The sequence below is a fragment of the Panulirus ornatus genome, chromosome 32 (genome assembly GCF_036320965.1).
Source record: "Panulirus ornatus isolate Po-2019 chromosome 32, ASM3632096v1, whole genome shotgun sequence".
Classification (NCBI taxonomy): Eukaryota; Metazoa; Arthropoda; class Malacostraca; order Decapoda; family Palinuridae; genus Panulirus; species Panulirus ornatus.
The window spans coordinates 16,583,063-16,597,229 of NC_092255.1; the positions used below are offsets into that span (position 1 = coordinate 16,583,063).

Consider the following 14,167-nt stretch of genomic DNA (forward strand, 5'->3'; position numbering starts at 1 on the left):
TTTCTTGTTACGCTTTTGTCCTTCTTAGTCGTACCGTTGGTTGTCTTTAGGTTAGAAGATTATGAAGAGAATCAGTGGCCCAGTTCGACTAGTATCATAAAGTCATATATTTCAACAAATAAGAACAACAAAATGGGCGAGATCAGCAAGGTTACATTTCATCGGAAAAAAAAAACCAGACTGTACAGTCTTACCAGCGAAAAATATCGCCTCAAAACTTACTTTAAGATCGTAACAAATATTACGTCATTTTAGTCTCCTTACGTAACTCAATTTGAAGGTATTATGAATTATGGCTTCACCGGTTTCGTGTAGTGTAAACGACCCCTACATATGCCTTATAAAAGTCAAAGAGGAAGGGCACTAGGGTGTTGGGGAGTTATATAACAGCTGTGTGTCATCAATTGAGACGAAGGTACACCCCCACAAAAAAAAACGAAAAAAAAAAGCACAAGGCTCTGCTATATCCCGCAACGATCACTGGTGTGGTTGGTTCCACTGTGTGTGTGTGTGTGTGTGTGTTAAGGTTATATGTTTTCTTTAGCCACGTATCGTATTAAACGGTTAATAAAAGGGGGGAAACTTAGGGTGTTAGTACGAAAGACCCTAAACGGCATATTCATACCATATGTAATATTATAATCATACCCAGATTGTGTATTAACGTGTGCTTGGCAACCAATGAATTAGGATGCCACGTCGGGATTTCTGAAGTTGTGATATGCAGTGACATAATCCACATCATAATAAAGTTATACGATGGAAGGTCTGTAAACGTCTAGTAATATATGACCACATGGCCAAAGAACTTAGTATTTGTATATCGTAATAGACATAACATTAAACACAGCAATGGCATGAGTATAAAATGGAATGAGTGACGATACAAGGTACGATATTTCGTTGGTATGCCCAACATGATAAGAATGGTGGATTTACGAGTGGACAGTTTGGTAGTGAAATTCATGAGCGAGACTTTTTACCACTGGAAGGTTCGCTACCTGAGCACATTGTACTGAATACGTTGGAAACGAAACTGGTTCAGCCTGCATCGAATTGAGCCTCATCTCGCACAGTAGGAATCGTAACGTTAATTGCTAATCATAGTTATGTTAGCCAAGATGAAATAGAAGATACGCGCCGCTATATATAATCGTACTGTTAGACACGATATGGGCCTCAGCAATGGTGAAATTGTTAATGCGGGTGAGCGCGTCCACATACTGTGATGTACAGTCCTGCCAGACAGGTTAAACTGTGTCGTAGCAAGGGTTTGTTCCTGCAGTATTGATAAGATTTAAAGTATAATGACTTCTGTTAAAACGTGTTTACCTTTTTATCACGGAATTAACCAGCCTGGCAAGTGACCGGTTAACCCTTATGATATATTTAGTACTCTGTGGCGGTAGCCAGAATAGACACTACTGTGGTGTTGTTGTGAACACTACTGTGGTGCTTAACTTGTATGGTGAAGCGTAATTTGGTTCATTAGGCACAATCTGCACGAAGACCTACTGTAAAGTGGTATACCCATCACAAGCCACAGAGTAACGGGAAACGCGGTAACATAGGGATACCAACCATGCAGCAAAATTCTCGCGTGGTTTGTTGCACTGTATCACGCCGTAAGGGCACAGAATACTTTTTTTTTTATATATTGGGTGCACGTTGGGCAAGTTCTTTATTTTTGTGATGTGACAGTAGTGTACCTATAGGTTAGCTGGTCTGCCAGACGTACAGCCTGGGGTTGTGCCCTACGAGTGGAAAAAGAACTCGTACAGAGAAGGTCGCCGTCCATTGTAGCTTGAAGTACTCTTCACTCCCACAACTTAGTATCCTATTCTCCCTGATACTCACATCCCGTTCACCTTGGTACCTCATTCTCCCTGGCACTCATACCCCATTCTTCTCGGCATCCGTACCCCATTCTCCTTGGCGATCTTACCCCCATTCTCTCCAGCACCTATACCCCATTTGACTTAACCACTCCCACCCCAACCAATCAGTGCCACCCACTTTCCTGACCCACACCACTCACACGCCATTTCCCACCATGCCCCTTGATTCACCTCCAACCGCTCTCTTACCCCATATCCAACCACTCCCCCCCACCCCATTTCCACCCACTCCCTTTTCCTCCTCACCCCACTTGCTCCCTGTTGACCGGACCTGGAACTGGGCGAGCTCCTGTAGCTTCTGCTGGGAGACTGGGCCTGGGATGGAGCTGGTGACGACCTTCGGTCCCTCTGGCTCGTTGGGTACCAGGGAGCGGCCCGTGGCTACCCTGGGCGCCGTCTGCTGCCACCGCACGCTTCCTCCTCCTCCTCCTCCTGCAGGAGAGACACGCATGTCACAACCACATTAGCTTCACTGTGATAATCTGCTTTGATAATAACAAGTTAGAAAAAAAAGGTTAATGGTGCGTTTGTTCATTCGTGACTCGTGTGAGTGTCACCGAGGTTAAATGTATGACATTGTAGTACATGTCAGGCAAGCATGAATTAAATTATACCCTGCTGAATTGAGAATGTAATCCTATTTTGTGTTTCTCTCTCTCTCTCTCTCTCTCTCTCTCTCTCTCTCTCTCTCTCTCTCTCTCTCTCTCTCTCTCTCTCTCTCTCTCAAACTTGAATTGCCCCATCTCAACCTTGTATATACGTACCAGAGGTCTTTACCCCTATTTTTGCACACGCCCGCGCGCCCGCACACACACACACACACACACACACACACACACACACACACACACACACACCAGACTAAACCAGGCACTCGATATGAATATTATCCAGCATGATATAAGCTGCAGCAATCTGTTTTTGAGAGAGAAGCTCGTGAGACGACATCGTACCCCCGACCTGTCTCTAAAGTCGCACTTTTGGGGGGGAAAAAAAAAGAATAGTTAAGAAGACTTAACTCTCTGCTGGCAAATTTTGGAGTTGTTTTCAAGTTAATGGCTAAGGCGATATTCATCAAGCTCTTCACGTCATACTAGAATATGCTTCTCAGGTTTGGTCACCGCATTTAAAGAAGCACAAACATTTAACCGAGAAAGCCTTAGAGAAGACAACAAAGATAGGTTAAAGAAAGGCCTATAAGTTGTTAACCATGGAAGAGAGAAGAGTAAGGGGGGGGGTGACCTGATTACGACCTCTTAAGTTTTTAAACTAGCTTCTTGGTGTATGCAGTAAACATTTCGTCGATAGATGTAGGGATAGAAGAACCAGAGAATACAACATGAAATGAAGCAAGGAACTTCAGAGAAAAATGTAAAGAAGTGCTTTGATAGTATAACGGTAGTACATGAATGGCATCAACTTAATTTTTGAGACTGTGAATATGGACAGCATACAGAAGTTTAATGATATGTATGATCTTGGAGAAAGTTCAAGAAATGGGGACCCCACACACCTCTAGGCAACTTCCAAACTCCCTAGCAACATTTAAGATCAGTTCTCACAATCCCTAGCAACTATTTAGATCAGTTCTCACAATCCCTAGCCACTATTTAGATCAGTTCTCACAATCCCTAGCAACTGTTTAGATCAGTTCCCACAATCCTTAGCCACTGTTTAGATCAGTTCCCACAATCCTTAGCCACTGTTTAGATCAGTTCCCACAATCCTTAGCCACTGTTTAGATCAGTTCCCACAATCCTTAGCCACTGTTTAGATCAGTTCCCACAATCCTTAGCCACTGTTTAGATCAGTTCCCACAATCCTTAGCCACTGTTTAGATCAGTTCCCACAATCCTTAGCCACTGTTTAAATCAGTTCCCACAATCCTTAGCCACTGTTTAGATCAGTTCCCACAATCCTTAGCCACTGTTTAGATCAGTTCCCACAATCCTTAGCCACTGTTAAGATCACTTGCCACATTTCTGTGTATGTAAGGCAATTACTTACACAGGAACTCCCCCACAGTCAGGGCACAGCCACAGATACCTTGTGGGTGAGGACAAAGATGAAGGAGTCTCCCAGCGTTGACAGAACCCCCACTTATTGCAGTCCCCAAGCGTTGACAGAACCCCCAGTTGCTACAGTCCCCCAGCGTTGACAGAACCCCCAGTTGCTACAGTCCCCCAGCGTTGACAGAACCCCCAGTTGCTACAGTCCCCCAGCGTTGACAGAACCCCCAGTTGCTACAGTCCCCCAGCGTTGACAGAACCCCCAGTTGCTACAGTCCCCCAGCGTTGACAGAACCCCCAGTTGCTACAGTCCCCGAGCGTTGACAGAACCCCCAGGTGCTACAGTCCCCCAGCGTTGACAGAATTCCCTGTTGCTACAGTTCCCCAGCGTTGACAGAACCCCCAGTTGCTACAGTCCCCCAGCGTTGACAGAACCCCCAGTTGCTACAGTCCCCCAGCGTTGACAGAACCCCCAGTTGCTACAGTCCCCCAGCGTTGACAGAACCCCCAGTTGCTACAGTCCCCGAGCGTTGACAGAACCCCCAGTTGCTACAGTCCCCCGGCGTTAACAGAACCCCTAGTTATTACTCCACGAAGCCCAGAGGTCCGTTCGCCGTAGGCATGCCCTACACACCTACCTAGTCTCCATGGGTGAGGCTGCAGATACATCAAGTCCATCCGCAGGACCAGAGCCAATCACAAGAATTGCCCCATGCACGGTACCGAGCTGAGGGCGTCCGCTGGAGGCTGCCCTACGTACACAGATACCGAGACCCGCACTTGATTCTCCAGGGTATGGAATGACGAACCCACCAGCGAGTACAGGAGGTTCCTCGACTACGCATCACCTCAGCTTTATGTTTGGGTGGGCGATGCGACATCTCGACTCTCTGTTGCCAGCTTGCAAGAACTGAGTCGTCTGCTCCATCACTGTCTCCTTGCTTGTGATGAAGCATAAATAACCGATAGGACTTAATATCTTCACTGTGTCCGGTAGATGCTGCGTCCAACAGAGATTCTAGTCTCAGCATGGCGCCTAAGGTTCAGGCTAGGTTGCTTGGTGCTGTGATTTCGGCTAGGCTGCTCGGTGCCGAGAGCAGGGAGAGTACAAGCCGAGTGGCAATGGATTTAAGACGTCAGTCCACTTGCTGTAAGCGTGTTTCGACCGCCTGAGAGACACAACACACGATAAACGGGTCCCTGGCTTAGGTTGGGGGTATGTATGTATGCAAGTGTGTGTGTGCATAAAAAAATAGGATGATAGATCATCTGTCATATGAAGTTAGTATGAGAACGGAGTGTATAGACAGACGCTTCACTAGCAAGGAAACCCACATACCAGGAAAAAAAATTGCTAGTGTTCATGAAAAAAATTAATAATGGTAATGATGAAGGAATTCGATTAAAACGAGAGGGCAACATAAGAAAAAAAAGGCAAAACAACAGAGGAGATAAGACACCACAGGAGAAGAGTCTCGCCACACTGACATAGGTTACAAGTTAGAGGGAAAGCAGGACTTTAAGTGGGTGTATACACGAATGGTGATAAGAGACGCGGTGCGTGGCAAAGGACGGGAGATGGGAGCCGGCAGTGAGCAACAGCGAACAGGTTTGGGAGATGGTTGGTGAACATGTTGCGTGCTGAGGTGAACAGGTGTGGATGGTGGTTAGTGAACACTTGGTGGGGGTGCTTAAGTGAACAGGTGTAGGAGGGGTTGGTTGGTTGAACACTTGGGTTGCTTGAGTGAACAGATGTGGGAGGTGGTGGTTGACGAACACGCTGGAGATGCTTGAGAGAACAGATAATGAACTTCTCCATATGCTGGCGCTGAAGGGAGGGGAGTAGGGAGGGAGAGAGAGAGAGAGAGAGAGAGAGAGAGAGAGAGAGAGAGAGAGAGAGGTGGTGTAAGCTGGTGTTGGAGATGCGACTGCAACAGAGGGTAGAGAGGAGGAAGAGAGAGAGAGGTGAGGTGGTGGTGTAAGCTGGTGTTGGAGATGCGACTGCAACAGAGGGTAGAGAGGAGGAGAGAGAGAGAGGTGAGGTGGTGGTGTAAGCTGGGGTTGGAGATGCGACTGCAACAGAGGGTAGAGAGGAGGAAGAGGTGTCAAAATGGTCTTGGACAGAGACGTTGAAGTGGCAGTCTATTGATTGCACGGGGCTTTACACGAAACGGTTTGCCCTCGCTCGAGCTGGACGAGGATGAGCTTAGCTGTGGTGTCCAACTGTAGCTGGTCTTAGTCCCGAAGATATTTTGTGGACACCGTAGCGAGAATGATACACAGGAACACTTTGTGTGTGTGTGTGTGTGTGTGCGTGCGTGTGTGTGTGTGTGTTGTTGGCTTCCGAGACGATGAGCCGCGGTAGTTGGATTCATGTGGCTGGGCAAGCAAGGTATTTCTCATTGGTCATTTTATCCCATCTTCGTCCAATACGACCTCTTCTTCCAGCCCTTGGTTCAACCGATCCCGAACTGGGCCCATTCAGGCAAGGGATCAGGTATATCAGGCTTGGAAAAACTCTTTCCTTCCTCCGAATCCCATTCGGCATTCATCCCTGCCCGTGATCATTGTAAATAATGTAATTCAATCAGGCAAAGTGTTCCTTGACTCGAAGAAAGTGCGATAACCTTTCCTCGTCAGACATTGACAGGTCTCGCTAGTCTTTAGCTAAGGGCATCGCTAACAACAGCAGCTGTTGCTTTACCTTTCCTTCTCTTTTCCGTTCTGACGGTACCGCACTGCGGCAACTCGGGGATGGGTCGTGTTCATTCAACTGTTTCTTTCCCTACACCTTCAAGCTCTGGAATTCTTTATCCTCCCGTGTCTTTCCTAGTAACCATGACCCGGCACATTAGAACAAAAAAATCACTCCCAAAATTCGTAAATACTTTCCCTTGTTTCTTCTTTTCCCCGTCCGTTAACTTCTCTATACTTCAGTTGAGGCCCAGCGTTGTTTTAGACATTTGGTCGTGACTGGAGCCTCCAACATAAAAGATAATAAAAAATATTCGCAGCAGCAGTAGAGGGGGCATAAAAGTAATGGTAGTAGGGATAAACACACTAATATACATTATCCCTGGGGATAGGGGAGAAAGAATACTTCCCACGTATTCCCTGCGTGTCGTAGAAGGCGACTAAAAGGGAAGGGAGCGGGGGATTGGAAATCCTCCCCCCTCATTTTTTTCCAAAAGAAAGAACAGAGAAGGGGGCCAGGTGAGGATATTCCCTCAAAGGCCCAGTCCTCTGTTCTTAAAGCTACCTCGCTAATGCGGGAAATGGCGAATAGTATGAAAAAAAAGAATATATATATATATATATATATATATATATATATATATATATATATATATATATATATATATATATATATGAACGGTTAGGGAGAGGAGTGAAATTCTCATGTATAGCACCCGCACCTTGCCTCTTACGATTCTACCAACCCCCAGCTGTGTGACCTTCATCCGAATTGTAGAGACGCTCGAGGTATTTATGCTTATATAAAGAAACTTTTTTTTTCATTTCTTGTTGAGGAGTACAAGCAGCAAGATATAGGAGAGCACGGCCGAAATAAAAGTATATTTCGTACTTGATTGCCGTTTCACGGTTTAGCGAGGTTGCGTCAGTAACAGACGAAAGAGAGCCCGCATCAGCACACATGTGTAATGCACCGAAACCATCACCACCTCCCTATTTACAGCCAGGCCCCCACGGACCTTTCCATGATCTACCCCGGACGCTTCACATGCCCCTGTTTCAGTTCATTGCCTGCTCGTTGACCCCGGTGTATACCAAATCGATCCAATTCACTCTATACCGTGCTGATGTAGAAAAAAGCCGGTCGTCCCATTATTACTAATATGTGAAGGATGCAGCTTTATATTCTTATTCACATTTATCCATCTGCTTTATCCCTCGTTAGGTTATTTGTTGAGCATTCCATTTATGACGGAGGGCCTAAGTTCAAATAATCATGGAAGCGCACACCCCGTGCAAGTAACACGCTTCTCAATATTATTAAGTGTCGTTTGGGTTCGTTGGTCGTAGATTAGTTTTGGTAGTGAGAATAATAAGCGGAAACTAGGGATGGCTACCAGATGCCCAGTATAATTGAGCCTTGGATGTGAATCCTGGAAAAAAAAAAAGGCTTGAATCTCTGAAAAGATACTGTTGATCGATGCCATGTGTATTGCGACATCCAATGTTTTGATACACTCAAGTCAGCGAACAGATTCAGTGATCATGATTTCAGCATTCTACAATGCTCTCCTAACTTCACAGCCCCTCACCCTTTATTAATAGAGTGCATCACTGAAAGAATCTCATTTTAAACTGAACGAGTTTGTATATTTACCAGTTTGTGAATATTTATTTATACCCTTGGGGAAGGAATTCTCGTCTTTGTTCCCTGCTTCTTAATGTTGATACACACACACACACACACACACACACACACACGCAGTTGATGCAGACAGCACACAAATTTATTAAGTGCATGTTGGTAGAGAATGTTCAAGAGATTGGGGACCCACGAGTGTAAAACTCTCACTGCGTACAGTACAAATAGGTAATTAAGCACACGTATTCCCTTTATGATATTACGATTCTAGATTATCTGTTCAGGTTAAAGACTACTACTACTAGTCTGTCGATCAACCGATGATAAATGGCCATAATATTCGCTATGATAAATGGCTATAATATGCGCTATGATAAATGGCCATAATATTCGCTGTGATGAATGGCTATAATATTCGCTATGATAAATGGCCATAATATTCGCTATGATAAATGGCTATAATATTCGCTATGATAAATGGTCATAATATTCGCTATGATAAATGGCTATAATATTCGTTATGATAAATGGCTATAATATTCGCTATGATAAATGGCTATAATATTCGCTATGGTAAATGGCTATAATATTCGCTATGATAAATGGCTATAATATTCGCTTGTAACTTTGTTGCGAAAAGAAACAGTTGAATCGTTGTTATCAGACAGTTGATTCCGTTGTTATTAGACAAGTTGATCATTGTAACCTTACAGCATTTTTTTTTTTTTTTCTGTATGAGTTAAACACCGTCACGATTGTGGCTTTCATTCATATTATACATATGACCTGCCATGTTTTCCCAGGGCTGGGCAAGCTGCACTGTGTTACCCACGTTCTCTCTCTGTGCCAAGTCTCGCCTACGTGCTTGTTCCCTTGTCGTATCTTTTTCTTGTCCATTATTTAGAGAGTTGAATTAATTATCAAACGCTTGGATCGTCCTCTTTTATTTTCATGGTCGTGACCCGCAACACATCTTAATCATGTTAACCATGTGATTTGTATACACACACAGATCGACTCCAGCAACACATCTTAATCATGTTATTAACCATGTGATTTGTGTACACACACACAGACTGACTCCATCCCTGCTTTCTTAAGGTCGTAGCGTCGTTCTCATGTACCAGGAGTACTGTCGTGTTCACGGGGGTTTAATGGAACACCATGTAATACGTACGTTGTGGGGCAGGCGTTGAGGGGGGGGAGGGAACGTCAACTATATGAGGTGTGTACGTGCAGGCGAGCCGGCCGTTTGGCGGTGACGTGATCGTGTGAACGTCACCGCCCTCCCCCATGGGGTCCTTCAAGACGCGGTAGGAAGACCATTCATATAGGTGATGGGGGATATACCTGGGTCAACCCGGAGTATCAGACGGACCAGCGAATGTCCTAGAAGTAATGGGGGCCCCCTCGATCGAGTCTGGCCTTGCAGTCAATGTTAAAGGCGGGTTGCTAGACCGGGAGCCAGCCTAGCCTAGCTTCAGCTGGCGCGTTGCAGGGGCCGGTTGGGAACAGGACGGGATGGGCTGCCGGCGGAACAATGCGATGCTCTGTGCTCATGATTTACGTGTGTCATGACATATGTGGTTTAACACTGTTTTAGAGAGAATGCTACATGAATCACCACGCAGAAAGGTTCAGTCCTGTCATACGATGGATTTCAAGTATTCTATCTTAAATGGTAGGAATACCAAGTTCTTAGATTTAAGTATTCTGTCTTAAATGGTAGGTATACCAAGTTCTTGGATTTCAAGTATTCTGTCTTAAATGGTTGGAATACCCAGCACCTGGGTAATTATTCACATAAATGAAGTTTATGAAATGTTCCTCGAAGTGTGACGCTAGTGGGTCCTAGGGCCCATTAAGAACGATGACTGGTTTCCATTTCAGACCTATTTTTCTTGCTTCAAATATTAAAAAAAAAAAATATTTCTTTCAAACAAGCAGACATCGTCGTACGGTTTTTTGAACATGGAAAATTATTGTATTTATTATGTTGTGTAAACATTAAATTACTTTTTCTTAATGAGTATCTTGCTCAGGCTAGGGTATATATATATATATATATATATATATATATATATATATATATATATATATATATATATATCGTTAATGAGATGACCTTGATTAGGGCATCAGTTGCCCGTGCCATCTCAGTAACATAAAAATAGGTTGTTTAAACGTTTGACAGGCACCATGCAAGAGCGTTTGAGTGACATGAATTGTCAAAAATTCTTTAAAATAACAGCACTGGTGCATTCAAGTTCATATATTTTGTTATTGTACAGCATAACGCTGAAATTAGCGTGGAATTCATTCTTTCATTCATTCATTCATTTACCTTGTTAGCTTCCATGGGAGATTCCCTGACGATGTCATCATGACACGAAAATGCATTTGGGAACTTATTGTGTTTCATTTTGTTCTTGGGGCGGGGTAGCGCCGGAATGGATGAAGGCAAGCATGAATATGTATATATATATATATATATATATATATATATATATATATATATATATATATATATATATAGTGGTTCCAACAATGTTGTATGGTTGCGAGGCGTGGGCTATGGATAGAGTCGTGCGCAGGAGGATGGATGTGCTGGAAATGAGATGTTTGAGGACAATGTGTGGTGTGAGGTGGTTTGATCGAGTGAGTAACGTAAGGGTAAGAGAGATGTGTGGAAATAAAAAGAGCGTGGTTGAGAGAGCAGAAGAGGGTGTTTTGAAATGGTTTGGGCACATGGAGAGAATGAGTGAGGAAAGATTGACCAAGAGGATATATGTGTCGGAGGTGGAGGGAACAAGGAGAAGAGGGAGACCAAATTGGAGGTGGAAAGATGGAGTGAAAAGGATTTTGTGTGATCGGGGCCTGAACATGCAGGAGGGTGAAAGGAGGGCAAGGAATAGAGTGAATTGGAGCGATGTGGTATACAGGGGTTGACGTGCTGTCAGTGGATTGAATCAAGGCATGTGAAGCGTCTGGGGTAAACCATGGAAAGCTGTGTAGGTATGTATATTGCGTGTGTGGACGTGTGTATGTACATGTGTATGGGGGGGGTTGGGCCATTTCTTTCGTCTGTTTCCTTGCGCTACCTCGCAAACGCGGGAGACAGCGACAAAGTATAAAAAAAAAAAAAAATATATATATATATATATATATATATATATATATATATATATATATATATATATATATATATATATATTGGCATTGAATTCTTATTTCATTACGATTTTTTTTTTTCCAAGGAGGAAGGTTCACTGGATTGGATATTTTTTTTTTCCCCATGATGGAAGAATGAGTTTGGAATTGGCCCGTTCAGGCAGAAAGGTTGGCCGGTACCTCTGGTACCAGGGCTGTGCGCCAGGACCTGTAATGAAGGCGTCGCTCCAAAACACCATTCATCAATACCCTTGCCCTGATTACCATGATAATGTCATTAATCAACACCTGGTCCCTCATCACAATGATAATGAAGGCTAGAGGGAATTCTGCTCTCTATATTGTTCTCCTGTTTACAGCAGTGGGGCCTTCTTTATCCCCCCCCCCCCCACTTTTTTTCCAAATGTGTGTGTGTGTGTGTGTGTGTGTGTGGTACTAGGTCATCTGTGTGGTAGTAGATAAGAGCGTGAGCTGATGTATTTATGTGTGGTACAGGATTCAGAGTGTCAGCTGGTGTGTGTGTATGTGTGGTACTGGGTCAGAGTGTCAGCTGGTGTGTGTGTGTGTGTGTATGTGTGGTACTGGGTCAGAGTGCCAGCTGGTGTGTGTGTATGTGTTGTACTGGGCCAGAGTGTCAGCTGGTGTGTGTTTATGTGGTACTGGGCCAGAGTGTCAGCTGGTGCGTGTGTTATGTGTGGTACTGGGTCAGAGTGTCAGCTGGTGTGTGTGTATGTGTGGTACTGGGTCAGAGTGTCAGCTGGTATGTGTTTATGTGTGGTACTGGGCCAGAGTGTCAGCTGGTGTATGTTTATGTGGTACTGGGCCAGAGTGTCAGCTGGTGTGTGTGTATATGTGGTACTGGGTCAGAGTGTCAGCTGGTGTGTGTGTATATGTGGTACTGGGTCAGAGTGTCAGCTGGTGCGTGTGTTATGTGTAGTACTGGGCCAGAGTGTCAGCTGGAGTGTGTTTATGTGGTACTGGGCCAGAGTGTCAGCTGGTGTGTGTGTATGTGTGGTACTGGGCCAGAGTGTCAGCTGGAGTGTGTTTATGTGGTACTGGGCCAGAGTGTCAGCTGGTGTGTGTGTGTGTGTGTGGTACTGGGTCAGAGTGTCAGCTGGTGTGTGTATGTGTGGTACTGGGCCAGAGTGTCAGCTGGAGTGTGTTTATGTGGTACTGGGCCAGAGTGTCAGCTGGTGTGTGTGTATGTGTGGTACTGGGTCAGAGTGTCAGCTGGTGTGTGTATGTGTGGTACTGGGTCAGAGTGTCAGCTGGAGTGTGTTTATGTGGTACTGGGCCAGAGTGTCAGCTGGTGTGTGTGTATGTGGTACTGGGCCAGAGTGTCAGCTGGTGTGTGTGTATGTGTGGTACTGGGCCAGAGTGTCAGCTGGAGTGTGTTTATGTGGTACTGGGCCAGAGTGTCAGCTGGTGTGTGTGTATGTGGTACTGGGCCAGAGTGTCAGCTGGTGTGTGTGTATGTGTGGTACTGGGCCAGAGTGTCAGCTGGAGTGTGTTTATGTGGTACTGGGCCAGAGTGTCAGCTGGTGTGTGTGTATGTGGTACTGGGCCAGAGTGTCAGCTGGTGTGTGTGTATGTGTGGTACTGGGCCAGAGTGTCAGCTGGTGTGTGTGTATATGTGGTACTGGGTCAGAGCGTCAGCTGATGTGTGTATGTATGTGTGGCAAAGAGTCAGGGCGTCAGCTGTGTGGCACTGAGTCAAAGAGGCGCCTAGCAAGAGGAGGAGGAGGAGTACAGAAGCTGTAAGGCTTCCGTTGCTACCATTGGTGGTGTGTGTGGGGGGGTGTGTGGCTGGTTATGTAATGTACTGGGGTGAAACTGCGTTAACTCGTTGACGAGCGGTCAAAGGCTTGCTAGATCGAGCTGCTGGGCGGCCAAAGGCTTGCTAGATCTAGCTGCTGGGTGGTCAAAGGCTTGCTAGATCTAAATTCTGGGCGGTCAAAGGCTTGCTAGATCTAGCTACTGGGTGGTCAAAGGCTTGCTAGATCTAGCTGCTGGGTGATCAAAGGCTTGGTTGATCGAGCTGCTGGGCGGTCAAAGGCTTGCTAGATCTAGCTGCTGGGCGGTCAAAGGCTTGCTAGATCTAGCTGCTGGGCGGTCAAAGGCTTGCTAGATCTAGCTGCTGGGCGGTCAAAGGCTTGCTAGATCTAGCTGCTGGGCGGTCAAAGGCTTGCTAGATCTAAATTCTGGGCGGTCAAAGGCTTGCTAGATCTAGCTACTGGGTGATCAAAGGCTTGCTACATCTAGCTGCTGGGCGGTCAAAGGCTTGCTAGATCTAGCTGCTGGGCGGTCAAAGGCTTGCTAGATCTAGCTGCTGGGCGGTCAAAGGCTTGCTAGATCTAGCTGCTGGGCGGTCAAAGGCTTGCTGGATCTAGCTGCTGGGTGGTCAAAGGCTTGCTAGATCTAGCTGCTGGGCGGTCAAAGGCTTGCTAGATCTAGCTGCTGGGCGGTCAAAGGCTTGCTAGATCTAGCTACTGGGTGGTCAAAGGCTTGCTAGATCTTGCTGCTGGGCGGTCAAAGGCTTGCTAGATCTAGCTGCTGGGCGGTCAAAGGCTTGCTGGATCTAGCTGTTTCAAGGGTTCACTCAGGGAGGGGGGGAGTTCGCCATAGAGGGAGAAGATGGCTAAAGGTAATTTGGAGTAGGTAGCATGACGGCCAAGGATGGGAGACGAGACGAACAGGCCGAAGAGACGAGGGAGGGAGAAACCCGTTTTCGCTGGGCATCAGGGGGTGTTGAT

The 14,167-nt window shown here is 45.7% G+C and overlaps 2 protein-coding genes across 2 annotated transcripts in view; one reads left to right on the top strand and one right to left on the bottom strand.

Annotated features, from left to right (window-relative positions):
- The window catches only part of Oseg5 (intraflagellar transport protein Oseg5), a 180,064-nt gene that overhangs the window by 53,574 nt on the left and 112,323 nt on the right, over positions 1-14,167 (top strand). The gene's annotated exons all lie outside the window — the stretch shown is intronic.
- Positions 1-14,167, bottom strand: part of Gabat (4-aminobutyrate aminotransferase) — an 84,411-nt gene that overhangs the window by 33,189 nt on the left and 37,055 nt on the right. The window contains exon 2 of the mRNA XM_071681026.1: positions 2,170-2,330. Coding sequence (XP_071537127.1) covers positions 2,170-2,330 — 161 coding nt within the window. The remainder of the gene's footprint in view (positions 1-2,169; positions 2,331-14,167) is intronic.